General features: G+C 45.2%; 1 protein-coding gene across 1 annotated transcript; it reads right to left on the bottom strand.

The window, feature by feature from the left end:
- Nucleotides 1–192: 192 nt before the first annotated feature.
- On the bottom strand, nt 193–25,916 carry VSTM5 (V-set and transmembrane domain containing 5). The gene is made up of 4 exons (XM_063092654.1): nt 25,826–25,916; nt 603–929; nt 369–509; nt 193–236 (listed from the first exon to the last, which is right to left on the bottom strand). The coding sequence occupies exons 1-4, from the start codon at nt 25,914–25,916 to the stop codon at nt 193–195; spliced, it is 603 nt and encodes a 200-aa protein (XP_062948724.1).

The following is a 25,916-nucleotide window of genomic DNA, read 5'->3' as shown; positions in this document are numbered from 1 at the left end:
GTCCTAGAACTGACTTTGTCTAATCCACGGTCTTCAACTCGAAGCAATCAATTTTGTTAACTTCTGCCTGACCCATCAGGAATAGGTTGCTGTGGTAGGACCACAGGAGGCTGGAGCGTGGACTGGCTGTGTTTGTTCCTTTGTTGGAAAATGTTTTCCTCGAGGTAGGAATGTAACTGGGCCCAACCTTGGCTAACACTCAACATCCTGCAGCTCAATCTCCACAGTTGTGCTTTCTGAAAAGCAAAAGACAAGTCAATGAGTTGAAAATCAGCCATGCAGTGATTTCTTGGTGAGAGAACAAGCTGACACGTGCCACTTCTGTCCTCAAAACCATGAATAGGTTATCACAAGGCCTAGAGTGTTACCTTTGAGTTTGTGTCTTCTTTTCCTCTGGAATTTGTACGCACACTTATTACAAACCCACATGAGGCTGATTAACACTGCGGCCACAGCAGCGAGAAAAGCAAGGAAGACAGCGACAAAGTGCAGGTCTTCATACAGGATCTCTACGGGGTGAGGGGAGGGGAAGACAACGCCTCTTTTAATATCATAGAAGGGGCATGTTTGGAGGGACGCCCGGGCCCCTGGGGCTGTCTTACCAGACACGTGCAGCACGATGGTGCCAAACTGACTGCTCCCCAGGCGCTCCGTGACGGTGATGACGTAGTAGCCGGAGTCCCTCACGCCCACGCTGAAGAGCTGGAGGGAGCCATTGTCGAAGGTGCAGACTCTGTCCCTGTGGCTCTGCGAGATGTTGGCCTGAGCCCCTGGTGTCCACTCCACGATCTTCTGCACTCCCCAGTTGGACGTATATGTCCATTCGATGGTGGGCACCCCGAGGCAGGAATACTCAACCGAGAGCAGGATGTCTTCTTCCACGGTGGCATTGATGGTGGACTGCGGGATGTACAGTGACACGCCCTGACCTGCAGGAGGGAGTGATACATGTTGGGCACCCTTATATGAGCATCTATTGAAATGAATTTACGTAATCCACTAATTTGTTTCACAAATGTATTGAGTGCCTATCACATGCCAGGCATCGTTCAAGGTTCAGGTGCTGATGCTACAACCGTGAACAAGACACAAGGTTCCCTGGAGCTTACATTCTGTAAGGGAGACATACCAGGAGTAAATAAGCAGATGAGATCATTTTAGATAAGGACGGGTGCTTTGGAGATACTAAAATAGAGTAATAGTGACCAGTGGGGGTGGAGGTGTACACAACATTAGATCAGATGGTCAGGAGGAGGAGGAAGAGACAGCCCTGTGAAGACATGGGCGAAGAGCATTTTAGGCAGAGGGAACAGCAAATGCAAAGCCTGTGTGGGGAGAATGAGCATGAGGGAGGCGGCCTGTGTGCCGGAATGCAGTGAGCAATGGGGAGGGTTTAGGAGATGAGGTTGGAGAGCTGGGCAGGAGCCAAGTCATGATGTCGGGTACTCAAGGGGGTGAGCAGCCACAGGGGGGCTTGGGCAGGAGGGTGACAACAGTGCTGTGGAGAATGTAATGGGGGTAAGAGGGGCAAGAGTGGAAGCAGGAGGAGCATCGGGTGGCTGCTGCAGGAGGCTAGATAAGAGATGGTGGTGGCAGCCTTGGAGATTAGTGAAGAGTGGTCTGATTAGGATGTGCACTTGGAGGTAGGGAGGATGTTACATGCTGACCAACTGGATGTGGGTGTGGGGGTGGGTGAGGCAAAGAGGCAGCAAGTCGAGGTTTCTGCTTAGTATGCAGATGAATAGTAGTGCCACTGGCTGAGACTATCCATCCATCCATCCATCCGTCCATCCATCCATCCATCCGTCCGTCCGTCCGTCCGTCCGTCCATCTGTACATATATTACACTGGTACCATGCATCAACTGCTTTACATTCATCATCTCATTAAAACTTCACATAACCCACTGCAATTCTACCAAGGATTTACATATAAGAAACCTCAGGCTCAACAGGACTAAATAGCAAATTCACTCTGCAGGGCTGAGATTCTCACAAGGGCCCCTGACTCCAAAGCTCACACATTTAATCTCTATTCTCAAATCAAAGGTCAGTGGTCAGCAGTGGGGGGGCACAGAAAGTAACAAATGGCCCTTGCACACCTAGAGGAGTGATCAGGACTGACCAGAGACTGGATAGTGAATAGGGCATGATTTAAGCTTGGAGCTCATCTCCTGGTTTTCACCTCCACTTCCTGTTTAGCCCCCTCATTCTTTGGGTGGCCAGTTGCCCCGGGTTCCTTGCTGTGTGGCTCTAGGTAGCCACACCTGTCACTTTTCCAGGCCATTTGTGCCCCCAGGTGACTGGAGATAATCCAATAAATTCCATGCTGAAAAACTGGAAAGTCATAATGGCTATCAAGAGTTATAGCCACTGGGGCTGGCCAGTTAGCTCAGTTAGTTAGAGCACAGTGCCGGTAACTCTAAGATGAAGGGTTTGGATCCCCTTACTAGCCAGAGAGTTATAGCTATTAAGTAACAGAAATGTTTTTTCTCCCCAACTTTGTATTTTTAAAAATGTTAAAAAAAATTCAAGTCAAGTACAATTAACATCTATATATCCTCTCCTAGATTCACCAGTTATTAACATTTTCCCGTATTTGCTTTCTCTCTCCCTCTCTCTCTCTCTCTCTACACACACACACACACACACACACACACACACACACACACACACACACACACTTATTTATTTATTTATTTATTATTTTATTTTTTTAAAAAGATGACCGGTAAGGGGATCTTAACCCTTGACTTGGTGTTGTCAGCACCACGCTCAGCCAGTGAGCTAACCGGCCATCCCTATATGGGATCCGAACCCGTGGCCTTGGTGTTATCAGCACCACACTCTCCCGAGTGAGCCACGGGCCGGCCCGTATATTTAAATATTTTTTAATTAAAAAATTAAAAAAATTTTTTCTGAACCATGTGAAAGTAAGTTGCAGACATCTTGACACTTCACCCAAGAGCAAGCCAATCTCCTATATGAAAACATTATCCACTCAAGAAATTTTACATTGGTATAATTTTTTTTAATATACAATATATATTCAGGTTTCTCTAATTGTCCACAAAATGACCTAACTGGTTTTCTGTTTTAATGCAAGATCCCATCAAGGGCTGCTCACTGCCTTTGGTTATTGATTTAGTTGTCTTATTAATCTCTAGTAAAATTTCCTCAATTTTTTTTTTTTCTTTCATGACATTAACATTTTAAAGAGTCCAGGTCAGTTGTTTGTAGAATGCCCCATGGTCTGGATTTGTTTAGAATGAAGGTAAAACTACTGTAAAGGTGATATTTTCATATTGTATCACTCCAGGCAGAAAATAGTATGTTTGTCCCATTGTTAGGGAAGCTAAGTTTGATTACTAGGGTTGATGTCTTGACAGATCTCTCCTTAGCAATAGTAACTTTTCCCTTGTAATTGATGTCATCTGTGAGACCGTGTGACTACCCTGTCACCCAACAACAGTGCACACATAGATTTTAGCCTCTCCTACGTGAGTTATTTCATAGCTGCAAAATGGTGATTTTTCCAATTTCATTATTTCTTCTAAATTTAGTGGCTGGCATCTTCTGTAAAGATGAGCTCTTTTTCTTAGTGTCTCTACAGACATGGATTCTTTTTTTAGGATGTCATACTCCATTATCATCGTTATAATTTTTCCTGCTGGGTTATCCTACATTTGGCCGGTGGGAGCCTCCTCTGGACATTTATGTGTTTTTTAAATTGTTCCCACTGGTTTTTAAGCATTTCCTTCAAACAACTGCTTTTGAATAGGGACCCTTATGCCTTAAAGCCAAAGAATGAGAAATTTAGGAAATCCTGGCATTGGGGAAGGTTGCTGAAGAGATCATTCTGGAGAGGTAGTCTTTTTGCATCCTATTCTTATATCATGTAGGGCAATAGGGTGATAGATGTGACTCCACTCATGGGCCACCTTTGGGGATAGAAGCCCAGGGCAAAGAGTCCTGGTCTGGTGCTATGCATACTTGGGAGCTCAATAAAAGAATCACAGACTCTTTTGTTAGAAGACACCGTACTGGTCACCCTCCTATCCAGTGTGAGAATTAAAAGATCTCGCCATTCAATCTCTGCTTGAACTCTTCCTTATAGTGATGCAGAGCTCTCTGCTCATGAGGCAACCTTTTTCCATCTTGGAGAGGCTTTCTACCTCCCTTTTATTTCAACTTGAAATCTGCCCCCTTTGTAGCAATGTGGACTACAGAAGTTCTCTGCCAGTATATGGGAGCCCTTCAGATAACCGTTCTCATAACTCCCTTGATCACTCCTTCTCATTCAAGCCCTCAAAGTATGACATAGTTATTCTTTAACACCGAACGAAGTGCAGAGTTTAAGGCCACCAGAATAAAGATGAAAACAGAGGTCAAATTCCGGGTCAGCTCTCAGGGGGCAGGAATCATGTGTTTTCTGCATTCCTGTGTCCTCTGCACCCGGCACAATGTCTGGCACATAATGGTTGATTAATAACGTTTGTTGAGTAAATGAATAAGTGAATGACCAAATATTTACAGCAACGAGAAGCATGAGCTCTCTCCTGTTAGGGTAGTTTGACAAATTAGGTACCTCTAAAAGCTAACATACTTATAGGAAAGAGAAATATAATTTAATTAAGGCTTTATGTGCCAATGACTATATTATGTACTTTACAATCACTATCTCTTTTTTTTTTTTTTTGTCGTTTTTTTCGTGACCGGCACTCAGCCAGTGAGTGCACCAGAGAAATATAATTTAATTAAGGCTTTATGTGCCAATGACTATATTATGTACTTTACAATCACTATCTCTTTTTTTTTTTTTTTTTTTGTCGTTTTTTTCGTGACCGGCACTCAGCCAGTGAGTGCACCGGTCAGTCCTATATAGGATCCGAACCCGCGGCGGGAGCGTCGCCACGCTGCCAGCGCAGCACTCTACCAAGTGCGCCACGGCCTCGGCCCAATCACTATCTCTTTTATTTTTACATGAGAGTCAGCAACTTGCCCACATACCACGTAAATGACAAAGGTGAGATTTCAATGTAGTTCTGTCTGATTCCCAGCCCTGTAACTCTACTTTGTGGCTATTTATCCGCCATCTATTTATCTGTTTCCTGATTTCTCTGGCTTCAAATATGAGCAGTGTAGTAGCATTTACTGCCAGATTTGGAGAACTATATTTTTACATTCAATACATAAGTGAGATCATACAGTATTTGTCTTTCTGTGTCTGGCTTATTTCACTTAAGATAATGTCCTCCATGTTCATACATGTTGTCGCAAATGGCAGAATTTTCTTCTTTTTATGGTTGAATAATAATTTATACTTGTATGTGTACCACAATTTCTTTATCCATTCATTCGTCAATGGACACTTAGGAAGTTTCCATGTCTTGGCAATTGTGAATAATGCTGCAATGATCATGGGAGTGCAGATATCACTTCAGCATACTGATTTCATTTCCTTTGGATATATACCCAGAAGTAGGATTGCTGGATCATATGGTCATTCTATTTTTAATTTTTTGAGGAACCCCCATACTGTTTTCTATAATGGCCATACTAATTTACATTCCTACAGTGTACAAGGGTTCCCTTTTTCTCCACATCCTTGTTGAGATCTGTTACCTTGTCTTTTTGATAGTAGCCATCCTAACAGATGTGAGGTGATATCTCACTGTGATTTAATTTGCATTTCCCTGATAATTACTGACGATTAGTGACATTTTCATGTGCCTGTTGTCCCTTTGTATGTCCTCTTTAAAGAAATGACTATTCAGGTTTTTTAACCATTTTTAAATTGGATTATTTGGGTGTTTTTGGTTTTGGTTTTTTGGGTTTTTTTTTTTTTGCTATTGAGTTATATGAATTCATTGTATATTTTGGGTATTAATCCCTTTCCAGGTTTGCAAATATTTTAAAATTCTGTAGATTGCCTTTTCATTTTGTTAATTGTTTCCTTTGCTGTGCAAAAGCTTTTTGGTTTGATATTGTCTCAATTATTTTTGCTTTTGTTGCTTGTGCTTCTGGTGTCATATCCAAAAAGTCATTGCCAAGCCAATATCAAGGAACTTTTTCCCCTGTATTTTTTTCTGGGAGTTTTATGGTTTAGATCTTACATTTAAATATTTAATTCATTTTGAGTTAATTTTTGTGTGTGGTGTATAATAAGGGTCCAATTTCATTTTCCCATCCCAGTTTTCCCAACACCACTTATGAAGAGACTATCCTCTCCCCATTGTGTATTTTTGGCACCCTTGTCAAATATTAGCTGATCATTTATGCATGGGTTTGTTTTGGGGCTCCCTATTTTGTTCTTTTGGTCTTTGTGTCATTTTATGCCAGTACCATGCTGTTTGGATTACTATGGCTTTGTAACATAATTTAAAACCAGGAGGTGTTATACCATCAGCTTTGTTCTTCTTTCTCAAGATTGCTTTGACTATTTGGGGTCTTTTGTGGTTTCACAGGAATTTTAGAATTTTTTTCAAAATTTCTGTGAAGAATGATATTGAAATTTTGATAGGGATTGCATTGAACCTATAGATTGCTTTGGGTAGTATTAACATTTTAACAATATTAATTCTTCCTTCTCCCAATCTATGTTTTCTTCTTTTTTTCATCAGTGTCTTTCAATGTAGTTTTCAGTGTAAGGTACAGATCTTTCACCTCCTTGGTTAAATTTTTTTCTAAGTATTTTATTGTTTTTGATGCTACTATAAATGGGATTGTTTTCTCTATTTCTTTTTCAGATAGTTCATTGTTAGTGTATAGATTTTGGTATGTAGATTTTGTATCCTGCAACTTTACTGAATTTATTAGTTCTAGAAGTTTTTTGGTGAAGTTGTTAGGTTTTTCTATATATAAGATCATGCCATCTGCAAACAGAGATAATTTTACTTCATCCTTTCTGATTTGGATATATTTTATTTCTTTTTTTTGCTTAATTGCTCTGGCTAGGACTTCCAGTACCATATTGAATAGATGTGTTGAGATTAGGCACCCTTCTCTTGCTCCTGATCTCAGAGGAAAACCTTTCAGTAGTTCACCATTGAGTATGATAGCTGTGGGCTTGTAACATATGGCCTTTATTATGTTGAGATACATTCCTTCTATACCTAATTTATTGAGAGTTTTTTTTTTGACATCATGAAAGGATGTTGAGTTTTGTCAGATGCTTTTCCTGCATTCATTGATATATCATTTTTTCTTTATTCTGTTAATGTGGCATATTACATTTTTTGATGTGATATGTTGAATCATCCTTACATGACAGGTATAAATCCCACTTTATTATGGTGTATAATCCTTTTATCTTTTATTTTATCTTATTTTATTTATTTATTTAGTTTTGTTTTGTCTTTTTTTGGTGGCTGGCTGGTAACAAGGATTAAATCCCGGACTTTGGTGTTATCAACAGCATGCTCTAACTAACTGAGCTAACCAACCAGTCCAGTGTATGATCTTTTAATATGTTATTGAATGTGATTTGCTAGTATTTTGTCATGTTTTTTGCATTTAAGTTGTTCAGGGATATTGGCTTGTAATTTTCTTTTCTTGTAGTGTACTTATCTGGCTTTGGTATCAGGGTAACGCTGGCCTGTAAAATGAATTTGAAAGTATTCCCTCCTTTTCAATTTTTTGGAAGAGTTTAGGTAGAATTGGCCTTAATTCTTTAAACGTTTGGTCGAATTCACCAGTGAAGCCATCTAGTCCTGGGCTTTTCTTTTTGGGGAGGTTTTTGGTTACTGATTCAACCTCTTTTCTCATAATTGATCTATTTAGATTTTCTATTTCTTCATGATTCAGTCTTGGTAGGCTATATGATTTCAGGAATTTATCCATTTCTTCTAGGTTATATGATTTGTTGGCATATAATTGCTCATAGTAGTTTCTTATCATCTTTTCTATTTCTGTGGTACCTATTATAATGTCTACTCTTTCATTTATAATTATATTTGAGTCCTTTCTCTCTCTCTCTCTCTCTCTCTCCATCTTTTTAATGTACCAAGGGTTCGCCAATTTTGTTTAACTTTTCAAAAAACCAACTCTTGGTCTGGCCAGTCAGCTCAGTTGGTTAGAACGCGTGTTATAACACCAGGGTCCATGGGCGGCGTTGGTGGTATAGTGGTGAGCATAGCTGCCTTCTAACACCAAGGTCCAGGGTTTGGATCCCTGTACTGGCCAGCTGCCAAAACAACAGCAAAAACCCAACTCTTAGTTGTGCTAATCTTTTCTTTTGTTTTTCTAGTCTCTATTTCATTTATCTCTGATCTAATCTTTATTATTTCCATTCTTCTGCTAACTTTAGTTAGATAATTAGTTCTTCTTAGTTCTTTTTCTAGGTCCTTGAGGTGTAAAGTTATGTAGCTTATTTGATGTCATTCTTTTTTCTTGTAGACATTTATAGCTGTAAACTCTCCTCTTAGAAATGCTTTTGCTGCATCCTATTAATTTTGGTATGTTGTATTTCCATTTTTGTTTAAGATAATTTTTAATTTCCCTTTTGATTTTTTCTTTATCCCATTAGTTGTTCATAGGTGGTGTTAATTTCCACATATTTGAGAATTTTCCAATCTTCTTCCTGTTATTGATTTCTAGTTTTATACCATTGTGGCCAGAAAAAATACTTGATTTGATTTAAATCTTACTGAATTTGTTAAGACTTGAGAAATAACCTCCACTTAATCATATAAACTTATAACATCAAGGTCAAAGGGTTTGGATCCCCATACTGGCCAGACACCAAAAAACCAAACAAACAAAAAATCATACAAATGACCAGGTATTCAACTAGATTTTAGGAACAAAGAGTTCCTTGTTCCTCTCCTGTCAATCTACCACATACAATTAGGAATAAATTGTCTATAACAAAGATGGAAAATTAACAGTTCTAATGGTTTTAAGGCAAACTGCTTGTTAACTATTTAAAAAGTTGAATTAATGAGTAACCACCTTTGCACCTCATGCTAAAGTCATTTCAGAATAAGTCCAGAGAAACTTAGTGGCAAGGCCAATATTAAGAACTGGCCAAATGTACTACTCAAGGATGTTGGTTCAACACATCAGATTTTACTTATAAATGGACACCAGGCAGCGATTAACAAGAATGAGCTTTGTATGGGCAAGGAAAGATGTCTGTGGTGTTAAGTTAAAAAATACATTTATGGGCCAAGCCCGTGGCGCACTTGGTAGAGTGCTGCGCTGGCAACGCGGCGACGCTCCCGCCGCGGGTTCGGATCCTATATAGGACTGACCGGTGTGCTGGTCACAAAAAAAACGACAAAAAAAAAAAAAAAAAAAAAAAACATTTATAAAATAGCATAATATAGTCTCATATTTGTGTAAATATGTGCTAATATGTACACATATGGAAAAATGTTGGAGTAACTCATGCTAAACTCTTAACAGGGATTACCTCTCAGAGACTGGATGGCAAGAGAATTTTATTTTCCAAGTTATATGTTTATATAATTTTGAGATTTTTATTTACTGAATTGATAATTTAAAAAATACGGTATACTTTAAAAATCTTTTTAAATTCTCCTGATTAGACCAAGCAACCTGGCCAGCAAAGTTTAAAGAAAAGTTTAAAGTTTAAAAGCTTACCTTTAAATTGTCACTTGAATTCTGTGAAAAGCAAAAAGGAACTAAATTTGTCGCCCTCTCCCAGACAGATAGGGATGTCTCCTTTAAAGAACAAGTCCCAGAACTGGAGATTTTAGCAGGGCAAAAGTCACAGGAACCTGAACCAAAGGACTTCCTGAAAGCCTGATTCCCTGGAGCTGGGGAGACCCAGGTAACTAATCAGAGAACTATTGAGAGAAAGTACTAAAAGTAGGAGGCCGGAGAAGCCACCTACTGAGCAACGGGCTGGAATATAACACTCAGAAAGGTTACTTATTCCTTTGCTTACAAATAAATTACATAAGTTGTGCTTTTCAGTTTAAAAAAATTGATTATTTAAGAAGGGGGGTAAATTTCCTGAAATCACAACAAAGGTCAATACTGTTCAGATAATTATGTGGACAAGAATATCAACTAATGATGAGACAGGTACTTTGCCAATGTGGTCTGTGAGTTTAAGGAGTCATGGAGGTACACCTTAATTAGGATAACTCATTTTCACTTCACTTGTCTGGAAAACCACTTATCCAGCAAATGTGATCATCAGAAAATAAGCATCATTGTCATCCTTATCTAGCCTTTAAGCAGCTAACATATCAGTCACAAAACCTAGGGTTCAGGAATCCTAATTTAGAAAACTGTTGGAGTGGGGTGGTGATAAACTGCATTACAGTAATTTCTTTTCTTTTCTTTTTTGGCGGCTGGCTTGTATAGGTATCGAACCCGAGACTTTGGCGTTACCAGCACCATGCTCTAACCAACTGAGCTAATGGCCAGTCTGATAAATCACATTACAAAAGGATTATTTCAAGTGGCAGTGAGGTATAGTGGAGACACTGGATGTGGGCAGGAGACACATGGTTTCTACTGGGGACCTCCACGCTGGGAGGTCTGCCTTAAATTATGAGAGCCTCAGCTCTCCCAAGAGGACGAGGTAAGATGACACATCTAAGGCCCAGCAACGGGCCAGGTGATGAACACAGCACTTAGTGCTCAACCAGGAGCTGCAGCCCACACTGCTTGCCCTTCTCTGATCAGGTCTGTGTCACCTACCTTAGGGGGCCCAATTGTCCCAGTTTGCCTGGGACTGATGGATTTCCCAGAATGTTGCGATATTAGTGCTAACACCAGGACAGTCATGAGCAAATCAGGATAGTTGGTTACATTATCTGAGACTCAACAGAGAAATGTTGAAGAGCAAAGAGAAAAATCCAAGATATACAGCTGCTTATTTCTGAGGGGCCCAAAGGAGCTCAGCAGGGGAGCAGCAGAGACAGCCAGCTCCACGTGAGCTGAGGAGGAAAGCCAGCCTTCTCTTAACCAGCTGGCTCCCTGACACATCCCACAGGGGTCAGCATCCCAAGCACCCCCATTTTAGTGGGGACCTTCTGCTAGTCCCTGAGCCCAGCACTGCACTCTCGACAGCTTCCTCAACAGCGGGACACTGGCTCATCAGGTGCTGGCCTGGTGAAGGGTATGTTATTATCTCCATTTTACAGAGGGGCAAATTGAAGTTCTCTGTGGTTAGGTCATTTGCCCAATGTCACAGTAAGTGGCTAAGCATAGACTCACATCCTGGGTACTTTTCATTGTCCTGGTTATGAGCCAAGAAGTTTGCAGGAGCTGGGGAAGGGAGAAGATATTCATTTAAGCTGGGGCATAAAGAAGATTGTAAAAGCCTGGGAAAGGGAGGAAGTGCAATCCCAGCTGAGAGAAAGTGAGCAGACCCAGGGAGGCATGAAATATCTGACGATCCTCAGGTTGGGACCTGTAAGAAGTGCAGGGTGGCCGTCGCACAAGGAATCTGTGACAAAATGGGAGGCAGAAGCGGAACAGGCTCGGGATTCCCAAAGGAGTACTCAGGCAGTGAGGACCTAGGAGGCTGTTCAAATAGAGCCATGGCATGATCTGAACCAGGCTTCCAGAAGGACAGTCTGGCAGAATTCATTATCTTAGCATTCACACATATCACAAACACTTCCCTGGGCTACCACAGGTGCTTATCCTTTGGGAGAACCCATGGCAGGAGCCCAAAAAGCCAGGAACAGCCTGAGAAGCTGGGTGTGGTAGTGTCCTACGTCACCCGGCCGAAGGGCAGCCTCCGGGAGAAGGGGCAGCAACCCCAAATAATGGCTTTCCTGTTTAGCTGTCAATAATAGTGTTGATGACTGACTTGTGCATGCAGTTTCCGGGGTACCTATCCCTCATGTTAGCTCAGGTGGTAATTCCCCGACTCAATGCCTGATTGCTCCCAGACTAAAGCTCAGCTCATCTTGGAGGAAACTCCCCATGATCCTGCTGTTTAATGGCCTTGGGAAGTCACCCAGATGTCAGCCAAACCCAAACAATGTGGACAGATGCAGGTTTAGGTGGAGGCTGCCAACCTACTCCCCTTCGTCAGGTTTCAGAATTTGTACCCCAACCTGAAAAACCACTCTGAAATAGCAACAGTCACCATCTCTATCAGTAACGCCTGTTAAGTACCAGATGTTATACGCCATTATCATAGCCCACTGAAACCAAGGTTCAGAAAGTTGAATGACTTGGCCATTATCAGACTGGCAAAGATGAAGAAGTTTGATAACATTATGTTGTCAGGAGTGTGTGAAAGTTACACTCAAACATTATGGTGGTGATTGTAAATGGGTGTAACCTGCTTAGAGGGCAACACAGTGAAACCTATAATACATTATTTAAATAGCACAAACCTTTTGACTGAGAAATGCCACTTTTAGGAATTTATCCTACAGGTAATATGGGCACATAAATACAAAGATATATGTGTAAGTATTGTCATGAGGTATAGTATAGTCTGGAGACAACCTATGTATTCACAAATAAAGGACTGATTAAATAAATTATCAATATTTATACTTTGAAACACCATGAAGACATTCTGAATAATGAGATAGATCTCATACGTGTTGATCTGAAAAAAATGAAGAAAACACAGGGCAGAGCAGTGTGTAGAGAATGCTTCTATTTGAATAAGGTAATTATATGTGTATACACACACTCATACATATACCGATCGACACACACACACGTATCCATATAAATGCATAGAATATCTCCAGATTGTTACTCTAGAACCCAGGGGCTGTGGTTGTCTTTGGGGAGGAGAATGGGTGGCTGGGGTGAAAGAAAGCCTTACATTTCATTCTACTCCCTTTGAACAGTTGAAATATTTTAGTAAGTTTGTGAATTACTAATAAAGATAAAAACACTGTGATCCTAAAAATAAAACACATGCCAAGATTTGGTTTGAGCTTGAGCCTATAGGGTCCCTTGGTCCTGCTGCCGCCTCTCCTCACTTTCTTTTTGTGTCCTGACCAAAAATCAGAGTGCCTTGACTCCTGTGACCTAGCCAGCTGCATGTTCCTCCCAGCTGACTTGAAACAAAACGAGTACCTTAAACATTCCCAGGCACTGATAAAGGTATCTAGGTTGTTGTCCAAAACACTGAAAGAAAATGGTCCTGGCCCTGAGCCAAATTCCTTAAACCCTCATATAAATTCCATACCCTGATCCCCTTCCTAGGTAGACCATCCCTTATCTCTCACTGTCCATCAAGAGGATATGCTGCAGCACTTTGTATGTAAGTTCCCCTAATAAATGCTTTGGACCATCACCCTGGTGTTTAGAGCTGCTTTTGTTGGAATCCCAACCAGTACCATCTTGGGATGGTTTGGCGCACTCCCTTGTGGGAATTCCCCTGCCGCAGCTTTTGGGGCAATTCCAGCAGAGGGTTCAATGGCAAAAACCGAGCTCCAGATTTTTCACATTTGAAAATGTTAATTGTTCATTTTTACACAATTGACAAAGTTCTTCATGAGCATTATCTCAACCTGTGAATGTAGGCAGGAGATTTGGACTAAGGAACTACACTTTCCCCTTCCCAGGCACTTGCTTATCCAATCACTACTTTACAGATGAGGAAACTGAGACTTGGAGACATAACGTAAGAGCCCAAGTTCTTGCTAAGTAAAAATCAGAGCTGATAGTGGAACCCAAGTCTCTTTTCACTGTCCAACAGCTGCCTCTAATAAGATAAGGCACTTGAATATAGAGGTAGAGTTTTACATTTCCTTTATGTTTCCCAGAATAGCACATCACTCAGTGCTGGTGAAGACTTGGGAGACAGATGTGGCAAGAATCAAGAGTCTAGCCTGTTCTGTCAAATACAGTCGCTGCTAGCCACATGTTGCTACTGGATCTTTGAAATTGGCTAGTCTGAATTCATTCATCTAACTGTCTGCCTGACATCTGCACTTGACAGTTGAAAGAATTACATTAATTTAAAAACAAAGCAATACATTTATAATTCCCTCCCCAACTCCCAAATTTGGTCTTCTGGTGTCCTCAACCTGACAGAAAGACCCTCTCAGACAGTCAGCTTCACAAGACACCATCCCGACACTTCCTCCTTTCTCCCCCCGAACATCCCACCAGTTGCTGGGTCCTGTCAATTTTACCTCTAAAATATAATTTTTGTTAGTGTTGTTGGCTGGCCAGTACTGGGATCAGAACTCTTGACCTTGATGTTACACCACCACAAAAATGCAATCTGAAACTTATTTGTGTACTGTGTCTTCCACTATCATCCTAGTCCAAGCCACCAGCTGATCACAATGGTCTCCTAGTCTGCCTCACTATGCTTGTTCAACCCCCTCTAACCCATGGAGTAATATTTTCAAAACATAAACTGTATGTGTCACCCTCCTGCTTAAGACCCTTGTTTGGCTCCCCATAGCTCTAGGAACAAAGTCAAAACTCCTTCAGTGGCTTGACTGGCTAGGCGTGGCCTGGCCCCTGCCTACTACTCAGGCCTCAACGTCCTCAGCACATCCTCATATCCCGGGCTTCTGGAGCACTGCCCTTCAGTCCCTTAAATTCATCATGTTTTCTTCCACCAGAGGGACTCTGCACATGCTGCTCTTTCTGCCTGCTCCCTGCCTTGTTTGCTCGTTAACCTTTATCTTTCAGACCTCAACTGTTACCTCTTCTGAGAAGCCTGTCTCAATCCCCAAGCTAGGTCAGGTCTCCTCTTGTAAATTCTCAAAGCACCTTTCCATTATGGTAACTATCACAGTTTGTAAGTATACACTTGTACGATTATTTAACATCTGTCCCCCTTTAGATTGTAAGTTTCACGAGGGCAGGAGCTGCCCTTTTGGATGTCACTGCAGTCGCAGAACCCAGCAGAGTGCCTGGCACATGGACAGGAATTCCTGAGCAGTGACTCCCCCTTATAGAGTTACACATCTGGTCTAGGGTGTAGGTGCAGAACCCAGGACTATGCTGAGCTGAGCACAGGACCAGGGGTTAGGGCTCCACAGCCAGCTCTGGTGTGATTGCTGGGACCCAATTTGCCTCCTTTGCCCTGTCTGAAATATACACGTGATCTTTCTGCCTGAGCTGCTCTGTAACACAGGCATGCATGTGTGTGCAGCCTGCTCTCCCCTATGCACTCATGCACAGAGAGCCAATTTGTGAGTTTCTGGCAGATGAGGGCCACTTGTGGAAAGAATTCCAAGGACACTCTTATCAGGGAAGTAAGGGCTTCAGAGGAGATGAATCAAGCAGATATGGTTTCAAACACTGAAACTTTGGCCAAGTTATCTCAAAGTCACTGAGTCTCTATTCCTTATCTGTAAAACTAGGATGGCCATAACCACCTCACTGATCGGCTATGTTAGAAAGGAATAAAAGTGAATGGGTGTTTGCCAAACGCCCAACACGGTGCCTGCCCTCCCCCACGCTTAGCAAATAAACAATAAATGGTAGGCAAGGGTACATACCAGGGCTATGTACCAGCCACGCCTAGAAGAATTCCAGGACTAATTAGAAGACAATTCATGGTGTACCTCAGGCTGCTGCAAACACACCCAGGAAAAATGTAATTTTTAAAACAAACAGGCAAACTGCTTCTCGGTCCTTTGAATGGAAACTCAGCAGACTGTGTAACAGGTCAGCTTCACCCTCCTGCTCCGATTCCAACGGTGCACCTGTTCCTGGGCAACCTGGATAGGGGTGGGGATGGGCGGGAGCAGAGGGTGGCAGAGGAGGGCAGGATGCGGGCAGGGGTAGCCCGGGGAAGGCCCGCCTGGCAGGGGGCACACATCGTGGAGCCAGAAGACCCAGGTTCTGTTTTGTCTGCACACGCCCTAGCTGGGTGACCCAGCACAACTCCCTTCACTTCTCTAGGCCGCCATTTCCTCATTTGTAATTAGGGACCATCGTGACTTGGCTGTCAATTGAAAAAAACAAACCAAAAAACCATGTGGGTTAGAGAGCTTGACAGTCAGGAACAATTCCAGGGGCCACTGGGGCTCCCTTCTCTGATCTCTCACCCGGAGAAGCCCTGATTCCAGGCCATGAGAGTTCAATCTAATCTCCTTCCACTCAACCAGCATTCGGGAAGGGGTGAGGTCCGGGACCTGCTCTCGGTCACACGCTCCACTTGGAAGGCCATTGTTAGTTAACTGGCTGAGCCCCCACCTGAGCCCTCAGAGAGGCGAGCCCACCTATCTGGCCTCAGCTCACAGGACCAAGGCGGCCCACCTGATATGAGCTGGACCAATCAGAGTCTCTCTCCTGAGTGTCTGGAATGAGAGTACCGTGTCTCCTCAGCTCCTGTGGTGCCTCTGAGAGTGACGTGAGGCTGCACCATGGCCGCAGTGCATATAGTGGGGAAAGCTGGTCCAGGAGGGGCAGGGGCTCACGTGGCCCAGGGACTGCTGGGGAGAGAGGCTGCCGTGGGTCCCAATGGCTTCCCTGACCCTGGTTCCAGTCCTGGGGAGAGACCTGGCTCTTCTGACCCTGGCAGTTACCTTACCTCTACTTCCCTCTAATCACACCTTCCCTTGGGCATCTCCTGTTGCTTACAAATTACTTAGCCTCTCTGAATCTGTCTTTTCCTCTGTGAAGTGGGTAGATCGTAATGCCTACTTTGCCATGGCTGGCTTGAGGATGCGCTGCAAAGGGCTGACCAGGGGCTGCTGAGGCCTGGGTGGGAGCTGCAGACTACAGGTGAGGATGGAATCTAGGTAGGGCGTGGTCCCAGCCAGACCTGCCCTGTACCCAGCACTCCCACCCATTTGCCTGAACCACCCTCCCCTCCCCCTAGAGATACCTTGGTGTCCTATCTGGTACTCAGAATGTAACTTTTTTTGGAGATAGTGTTTTTACAGAGGTAATCAAATTAAAATGAGGCCATTAGGGTGGGCCCTAATCCAATGTGACTGGTGTCCTTCTAAAAAGGGGAAATTTGGACACAGAGACAGACATGCACACACGGGGAATGCCGTGTGAAGATAAAGGCAGAGATCAGGGGATGTGTCTACTAGCCAAAGCATGCAAAGACTCCCAGCAAACCACCCAAAGCTAGGGGGCAGGCATGGAACAGATGCTCTCTTACAGTCCTCAGAGTGAGCCAGCCCTTCCAACACCGCAATCTCAGACTCCTAGCCTTCAGAACTGTGAGACAATCAATTTTTGTTGTTGAAGCTACCCAGATGTGGTAATTTGTTAGGGCAGCCTGAGCAAATGGAAATGCCCTGCCCTTCTGTAGCGTTTGTTTCCAGGAGTAATTGCCCTTAGCTATCTAGTTTCCAACTGGAACGGACTGAATCAAATAATCTAGTCATTTTCAAACCTTGACTAAACAGTAGACCATCAAGAACACCCTGCCCTGGACTAATGAATTCAGAATCTTTGGGTGTGGCACCAAGGCCTCTGTGATGCTCTCAGGATCCCAGGATCCCAGCAGGCCAGGCCTCCCTCTCCTTCCCCAACACTGCTAACACCAGTCTGCCATGCAGGGGACCAACCTGTGATGCAGAACTTCTCATTTTGGCGAAGGCAAGACTTGGGACACCCAAGTCATGGCCAGAACGAGGGCCAATGGATGAAGACTGAAAGGAGACAGGTTCTGATGCAAAGAATTAAGAACAGTGTGTGTATAATGGACACAAGCATGGACTCTGGATCAGACAGACTTGTGCTCGAAAGTTAGCTCTGCCGGTAACAGCTGTGTGGCCTGAAGTGAATTACTTACTTTCTTTAGCCTCAGTTACAGTGCCTCTGAAATAAGGATACTATCATAGTGCTGTGGCAGCAGAATAAAGTGTAAGCGAGACAATACCTGTAAAGAGCTTATCACACTTTCTAACACTTGGAGATCACTCAATACATATTAGCTATTCCTAATGAGAATTCTTTGAAGATACACAGAGTTGCTTGCTTAGGCAGTGAGCTTCCCATCCCCATGGTGTGTGAACAGAACCTGGAGTTGTACCAGGGACTGAAGCAGTCATCTGGGCCTGGGAGCTGGAGTGGTATGTGAAGGAGGCTGGTTCTTCCAGCCCAAATCACATGGTAGGTGTGGAACTGGGATGAGCATTAGCTATGGTCTGAACGTTGTTGTCTCACCACCAAAATTCCTGTTCTCTTTTCTGAGAGCCCACTCGTTATGGTAGTCACTGCTATGATTCTAATCAGATGCCACCGAAGTCAGGCCTGACAGCGGGGCCACCTCAGCCTGCACAACCTCGAGGGGTGGGAGCTGGCTGGGTTTGCCCTTAGTATAGGTGGGCTGCAGGACTCAGGGTCAGGCCTGGAAGTTGGGATCAGTAAATGCGTGTTGAACAGGAGGACAAAGGAAGGAGTGAGGTGACATGAACTCCCAGTGATTCTTTTGGGGAGACTTTACAGGATACCTGAAGGCACTTGGAAGAGGGTCACGGAGTGATCAAAAGAAAATTCAGGCACACACTGGGTACCACAGATCAGGGTACAATGCTCCTCCAAAGAAACTAATGGGCCAATTCCTCTTCATCCTTTAGGTCTTAGTTTGAATGTCACTTCTTCCAGGAAGCCTTCCCTAATCCCTAGGCACCAGGTTAAGGATCCCATTTGTGTTCCCATTGCTCTCTGTTCCTGTCTATCAACACACTTATTCCACTCTGTTGTAATTCCTCTTGATTCATTCTCCTAGATCAGCTGTCAGCTATGTGAACATAGGGGGCAGGTCCGTCTTGGTCACCATTGAATTCCCAGAGCCTACTGCAGTGCCTGACACCAAGGCTTTGCATAAACACCTGCTGAATGAATGTCTTCAGGTAAGTCCCCTAACCTCTATGAGCCTCAGTTTCCCTATCTGTTAAATGGAGACTAATAGCAGTTCTTTGCAGGATTACTGTGAAGATGAATTGAAAGCAGCTGTTACGTGCCTGGCACAAAGTAAGTGCTCAGTAAAGTCAGCTATTGTTCTCTTGTAATTGTTATTAACATTTATAAAATCTCAGGAGATACTGGCTTTTCTTCTCTTTGGTTGGCTGAAGGCTATTATTAGTGATCTTTCTAAACCAGTCATCTGGCAGTCTCCCCTGGCTATGTCTCCCCTGGCTCTGAAAGACCTCAATAATCTGGTCCCAACTTTCTTTTCCATCCCATCTGTCATGACTCCTCCCCACCCCCAATTCCAGTTGCACCAAAACTATGGAACATTCCACACTGAGCCTTTATCCACTCAACCTCAGTTTAGATCACACCCTCCTCGTTCTCAGGTTCCTGCTCACTCTTCAAGGCTCATTTTAAATGTCACCTCCTCTGCCAGGCTCTACGAGGCTCCCATGGCACAGCTCACAGCCTTCCTTGCACTCAGATGAGTGACTGCCCACCTCCCCTGATAGAAGGGACAGCAGACACCACATTGTGCTTGGGTCTGATCACTAGCACACAGCAGTATGTGACATAAGGGATGGCTCATTCAAGTAGGGGCTGTCGAATTAAATTGACCTGATGTAAAGGACAAGGTCTGGTTCAAGACTCCCTGAAATCCCATCCCAAAGAATGTAGAAGACTTGGTTGATAGAGAGAGGAAAGAGCAAGTCTGATGTTCTGCTTTTAGGCACTGGCCTCCAAAAGGCACATGATTCGTCCCCTCAGTGAGCCTGGGCCAGGGATCTCATATTAGCACAGAAGAGCAAACAACTGAAGGAGCTTCATGTTAGGTGCCCTCACCAGTGCCTGGCACTGGTATAAAGGCCTATCAGAGGAATTATTCCAGCACCCATCACCCAGCTCCAAGATCTTCCCAAGCTCCACTACTTTAACTGTCAGATGACTCGTTAGACTGAATATGAAGAAATTGACATGAGTTGAAAACCCTGTTTTAACTAAAGAATCATCATCCCTTCCACTGGTCCCCAAAGAGAGAAGGTGCCTGTGCTCATGACTCCTCAGTGCTCAGAACTTCTCCTTGCTCACCTGACTACCTCCTACTTTGCCTTCAAGGTTTCTTCTTCAAGAAGTTCCTCTCCACTCCAAACTGAGCTAACTGCCTTTCTCAGTGCCCCCAGGGCATCTAACATCACCTCCAGGCTATGTGATCCCTTGGCATGTTGTTCCAAGCACAGCTGGTGTTCAGGAGCTACTTGTTGAGCCTGACCAAACTTCAAAGCAAAGCAGTATTTTCTTCTTCCCTAAACCTGGCGAGAAAGTAGTTACTGGTTTGTCATGATAGAACCACAAACAAGACATAAACAAGACTGTAGGACACAAGAGTGGGTGTTCTGAGAACAGAAGGTGGGAGATGTGGGCACGTCCTACAAACTGTTTCCCCTGGACCAGCCTAATGAAGGGGACCTGGACACAGTAGGTCTCTGCCTGGCCACACATTACAATCACCCAAGGAGCTTAAAAACAAAACAAAACGGTGCCTGGGTCTTGCCCTGAGAGAGATGGATTTAACTGGTCTGCAGTAGGGCACGGGCATCTGTTGTTCTTACAAGCTCCCCAGGTGGTTCTCACGAGCAGCCCTGGTTGAGAACTGCTAAGCTCGCACACTCTTCTCATCCTGTGCATGCAGAGGAGGGTGGCCTCACATATGGGCTTACTGGCAGTGCTGGGACTGGAACTGGTCCTCTCTCTAGGCCCTATCCCCCAGCCAGCTGGGTATTCTCTGCAGCAGGGTTCCTCTGCGGTCAGTGTGGCACAGACCTGAGATGCCCCCCCGGTTTGCCTGGGCAGGGGGAAAGGCCAGTGATCTTCCTTGACTGGCTGGACACATGAGCAAGGAATATCCTGTGCTCCTTTATGGTCCAGTGTGTCATTTTCCCTTAGCCCACAGCCTTCCCAGCCCAGCAAACCAGTTACAGGAGAAAGTCATTTTCCACCTTTGAACTTGCCAGTTCCCCCTCCCTCCTATTACCCCCCCCCCCCCGCCACTGGCTCTGGGCAGCCACTGCCTGGCCTGTTGAAACTGAGGCGATGGCCCCCCCACCTTTCTGAACTGAGGGGGCAGCCCTGCTGATCTCTGATTTGCTTTGGGGATTGTTCATCTCCTTTCTTGAAGAATAGTAGAAAAGTAAGTATTTTCCTACCCCAAGCCCATTTTCCAGGAAAAACCCAGGTGCGGGGAGGCGATCATGGCGAGTGCGTAGGCTGTGGGGGTCCAGTGTCATGGGGTCTCTGAGTGTGGCTCCAGCTGAGTTCCCAGCAGGTGCGTGCTAAGGCCACACCCACTTCCTCATCTCTTGCCTAGCACATCCAGACCCGGCCAGGCCCCCAGAGGAACTGTGCATGTATTTCATGAGTACCAGCTGCATGCCTGTGATGCTCTTCTCCACCCTGTCCTCCTGTACACACTTACTCATCTTTCAAGACTCAATCTCACCTCCATGAAGCTTTTCCTGACTCCCCAGGTAGGATGCCTCCAGTGTCTGGCACAAGCAACACACATCCTCTCTGGAAAGACTCAACTTCAATTCAGGCTAGCAGAAACTGTAGCGAAGCTATTGATCTGTAACACGCATCCCTACTCTAGACATATTAAAATGTTAAAAGGAAAAAAGAGTCTTACAGCTGATGAAGTATATAGCTAGCCTTAGGTGCTGGGGATAATGGAGAATGGAGGGTCTCCTGGCCTGAAGCCCCCCACCCCCAGACCAGCTGGGAGTATACTCAGGAAGGCCTTGGAGATCAGGAATGAAGAAATTTGGGTGACTTTCTAGTTGACTCCACCCCTCCTCAATAGCTTCAATTCAGTATGCCCGGCCTTTTTTGAGCACTAACCCTGTGGGGAGGAGGTGTGTATGCACGGGGCCCTGCCAGCCTAGGAGCTGGCACCTCCTCCATACATGTGATATCACTAGCACTACACACGTCACCCCGTGTTAGGGGTCTGTATGTCCTCCGAGTGAGGGCTGAAAGCTGAAAGCTTAAATGTCTATCAAGAGGAGGAGCTGGCTAAGTAAAAAGTAGTATATTTATATGATGACATGTATGTTGGAGTGAGCGGGACTGAAGCCATGCTGGGACCTAAAACTGCATGAGATCTAAAGGATTTTGAAAGGACACAGTTTTTTTCTTGGCATGCATTTTTCTGAATTCCCTTTTCCCATGGTTATTTGATATTTTGGACCTTGGTTATGGGGCAAGATCACATTATTTACATAAATATAAAGTTGTTTTCCAGCCATCCTGGAGTTGCAGACTTGCAGACTTGCACATACTATCCAGACCCTGGGAAACCAAGGAAGACATCAATAAAGCTATGCTGATTCCACCCCTCCAGCAGGACCCTAAGATAACAGCAAGGATGGGAGGAGAAACCAGTTGGAGCTTTGGCAAGACCTTGCACCTGGATCCTTGCCTGGGGTCCCTGCAGCTCATATCCCCTCCCTCCTGCTTTTCATTTCCCATGTTCCATTCCCTCAGCCCCTTCTTAAAAAAAAAAAACCCTCAATAAATCTGAGTCTTTTTTTTTTTTTTTTTGTCGTTTTTTCGTGACCGGCACTCAGCCAGTGAGTGCACCGGTCAGTCCTATATAGGATCCAAACCCGCGGCGGGAGCGTCGCCGCACTGCCAGCGCAGCACTCTACCAAGTGCACCACGGGCTCGGCCCTAAATCTGAGTCTTTGAGATGGTTTTAGTCTAGCCATTCTCGTTTGGGTTTACTAGAGAGACGGGTTTGCCTGACATCTCTCCTCAGGTCACCAGTATTCCTGAATAAAGCTGACTTCCATTTTCACTAGTGTTTGACTTTTGAGTTGTTTATTTTTGGAAAGGGGCAGGCAGTCCAACCTGTGCCTAGCAAATTGTATAGCAGATGAAAGGAATGCAGAAGATCTCTGCTTATGAACATGGACAGAGCTAAAAAAAAAAAAAAAATTGGTGTGAACTAAGTTGCTGAATAAAAAGTATAGCATGATTGCATTTTTTAAAAGTACACTGAAAAACCACATTTTTCCAGTAGGTACATTTGTCCGTTTGCAAAACTATTTTCTGTAAATCTGAAAGAACAGTGCAGAGTGAGACCACACCTCACTCGTCTCAGTTTCATCAGGGGCCAGTGCAGAGCCTGAGGCAGAACAGTAGGTGCTCGGGAAATGTGTGCTGCAGCACCTGGTGACTAGTGGGGCCTTGTCCTGGAGTGATGGATCCAGGAGTCTCCTGTAGGGTCTCAAGGGCTTTCCTCCCACACTGGCCTCTCTCCCCTTCCCAGCCATCTCCACGATCAGCTAAGCCCAGAACCCACAGCTCCATTCTGGTTGTGGTGGCTCTGGGTCTGTCCTCTCCCTCCCCAGAACCAGACTCAGCCCTGACCCTGTTCCTCTGTTCTCCCGGACACAGGGTGGTGAGTGACTCACTGGGCTCACCTGTGAAAGGATGTGCATGCAAGAGTGTTTGTGTGTGATTGTGCGTGTGTGCTGGGGGAGCTTACTGCTTCTTAGAAACTGTGGCTGGAACAAAAGAAGTGAGCTGACGTGGGCTCAGGCCATTAACTGAACTATCTTCCTTTAGTCTTAGATCATCTGCTTCCAAACCAGAGGGAGTGCTGGGTACCTATAGGCCTGATGGCTAATTTACTGTGTTGAGAGCTAGGAAGGGTCATGAACCAGGGTCCTAGAAAGGTGCTCTACCCTGGCCTGCCAGCTTTCTGAGGGGACAAACCTTTAAGTCCTTGTCCTAGTCAACTCGGACTGCTATGACAGATTACCATAGACTGGTGTGCTTAAACGACAGATACTTATTTCTCATGGTTCTGGAGCCCTGCAAGTCCAAGATCAAGGCCCCAGCAGATTCAGTTTTTGGTGAGGGCCCTCTTCCTGACTTGCTAATGGCCATTTTCTTGTGTTTTCACATGGTGGAGAGAGAGGGACCTTTGGTTTCTCCTCCTCTTGTTATAAGGACACTAATCTCATCATGGGGGCCTCGCCCTCAGGATCTCATCTAAACCTAATTATCTCCCAAAGGTCCCAGCACCAAATTCCATCACGTTGGAGGCTAGGTTTCAACATATGAATCTTGGGGTGGGATACAACCATTTAGTTCATAACAGTGCCCTTTATAGAGGAAAGGCCTCAAATGCAGGGTGTTCATGGGCATGCTTTACACAGATTTCAGTGTAAATGACGAATGACTTTCTGGATGGAAGCTTCTGACAGGCTGGAGAGGCAGGGAGTGGAGGGAGCTGATGAGAAGGAGAAGGCCCACTCCACATCATTAGTGCTGGCCCCAAAGCACAGGCCTCATTCAGGCAGGAACACATTTATTCAACATGTTTTAAGGGGTACACCCCGGCTTGCACTGGGTAAGTGCTAGAGACCCAGAGCTGAAAAAGGGTGTTTGTCCACCTGGAGCTCACATCTGTGCAGGAGACAGATAGTCAATGGATATTGCAAACTTTTGTCCTCCAGGTTTTGCAATGTGCTGTCCTCTGTCTGGGACACCCTATGTTCCCTCTGTCCCTTTCTCTCAGCTACTTCTACCTGTTAGGTCCAGGTAGGTGTGGCTCCCTTTGGGAGGTTTGCTCTGGTTCCCCAAGTCTGGGTTCTGAGCCTCTAGAGCTCCCCTAGCATGGTTCCTCCTGTTTTGCAAGGCTTGCCACTCCAAGGCTGGCACTCTTGTGTGCTTGTGTGTCTCCCCATTGGACCCTAAGCTTTCTGAGGACAAAACTGTGAACCACGTGTCCTCTGTACCCACTATGGCCTGCTTCCTGCAGGAGAGGATTACAGTCAATGAACGAGTAAATGAATGAATTATACACCTTAGCGAATGTCAGAGGCATCTAGTAGTGATTGAAAGCATGTGCTTGGGGTTTGCAAGATAATAGAAAAGGTCACTGCAAAGACAACCATACCCACCCACTTGCCAGACTAACAACCAGCTATTTCTTGCTCCACAGCCACCAGAGGAACATGTCTCATCCCAGTCTTACTGGGTTTCTGACATCCATAGCCTCCAAAGCTGGGCTCCAGCCAGAGAAGGTTAAATGTCAAAAGTGCTAGATTGCCCGGTTTGAATGCTAACTTCACCACTAACTAGTTGGCCACCGTGTACAAGTAACATAACCTTTCTGTAACCTCAATTTCCTCACTGGTGAAACAGGGATAAGAGAAGCACTCATTTCATAGGGTTGCCTTGAGGGCTAAATGATAGGAGTCTTGAAAATTCCAAGGGATGGTGAACACGTAAGTGCTAATAAGTGCTGTCCCTTACTTTAGGTTCTCTCACCTCCGGTGGTCCTCCTCTGACCTAAGACTCACTTAACAAACCCGTAAAATGGAAATGATAATAATGATTAAATGAGAAAGTAAAACTGCATTATACTCTGCCGTTTGCACCACGGAAGTTTGTGGGACTGCGAGATGCACTCAGACTCATCAGACCAGGGATTCCAGCGCCAGCCCACCCAGAGCCACCTGCTCGGTGCAGAGTGGTGAGGACCATCTCCTGCTTGAGGAATTCAGGCCCCTACGCCCAGCCCAAACGCGCACGCAGATCCTTCTTTGCTCGGGAGCGGGCTGCTGCGGGTTCGTCTCAACGGTGGGGGAGGCCTGCGGACCGCCTGATGACCCCCAGAAGGGTGGAGAGGTCCCCGCGGTAGGGGACGGGGTGCATGCGCCCTTGGGGGCTGCAGTCTGGTTATTCCAGGAAAAAGAAATGTAAAGGTGTTGCAGACGAGGCTGCCACCGGGCGGGGAGCCGGTTATCTCCGGACCGGCTTCCGGCTCTGATAACTGCGGGCCGGGCTCGCCGGGCGGAGCGGGCGCCCGCAGTGGCCCAGAGCGCCGGGCCCGGGACCCCCGGGCCGCAGTCGGCACGGAGCTCGAGGCCGCGCCCAGCCCGCGGGACGAGGTGGAGAGACCCGGCGATCCGCCCGCGCCCCGCGCCCCCCGCGCCCCCCGCGCTTACTCTGCAGACAGCGGGCTGCGGCCACGCACAGGGCGAAGAGTCCCAGGGAGATGCCTCGGGTCTTCCTCCCCCGGCTCGGCAGAGGCCTCAT

The sequence above is a fragment of the Cynocephalus volans genome, chromosome 4 (genome assembly GCF_027409185.1).
Source record: "Cynocephalus volans isolate mCynVol1 chromosome 4, mCynVol1.pri, whole genome shotgun sequence".
NCBI classification, from domain to species: domain Eukaryota; kingdom Metazoa; phylum Chordata; class Mammalia; order Dermoptera; family Cynocephalidae; genus Cynocephalus; species Cynocephalus volans.
The sequence above is the reverse complement of the archived record's forward strand: the minus strand, read 5'-3'. Positions and strand labels throughout refer to the sequence as shown.

Bases quoted from the DNA above. Each gene is read 5' to 3' on its own strand.
- VSTM5 (XM_063092654.1), bottom strand. From the start codon at position 25,916: ATGAGGCCTCTGCCGAGCCGGGGGAGGAAGACCCGAGGCATCTCCCTG. The intron at 510-602 runs GTAAGACAGCCC...CTCACCCCGTAG, and splicing joins CATCGTGCTGCACGTGTCTG to AGATCCTGTATGAAGACCTG. The intron at 237-368 runs GTAACACTCTAG...TTTGCTTTTCAG, and splicing joins AAGAAGACACAAACTCAAAG to AAAGCACAACTGTGGAGATT.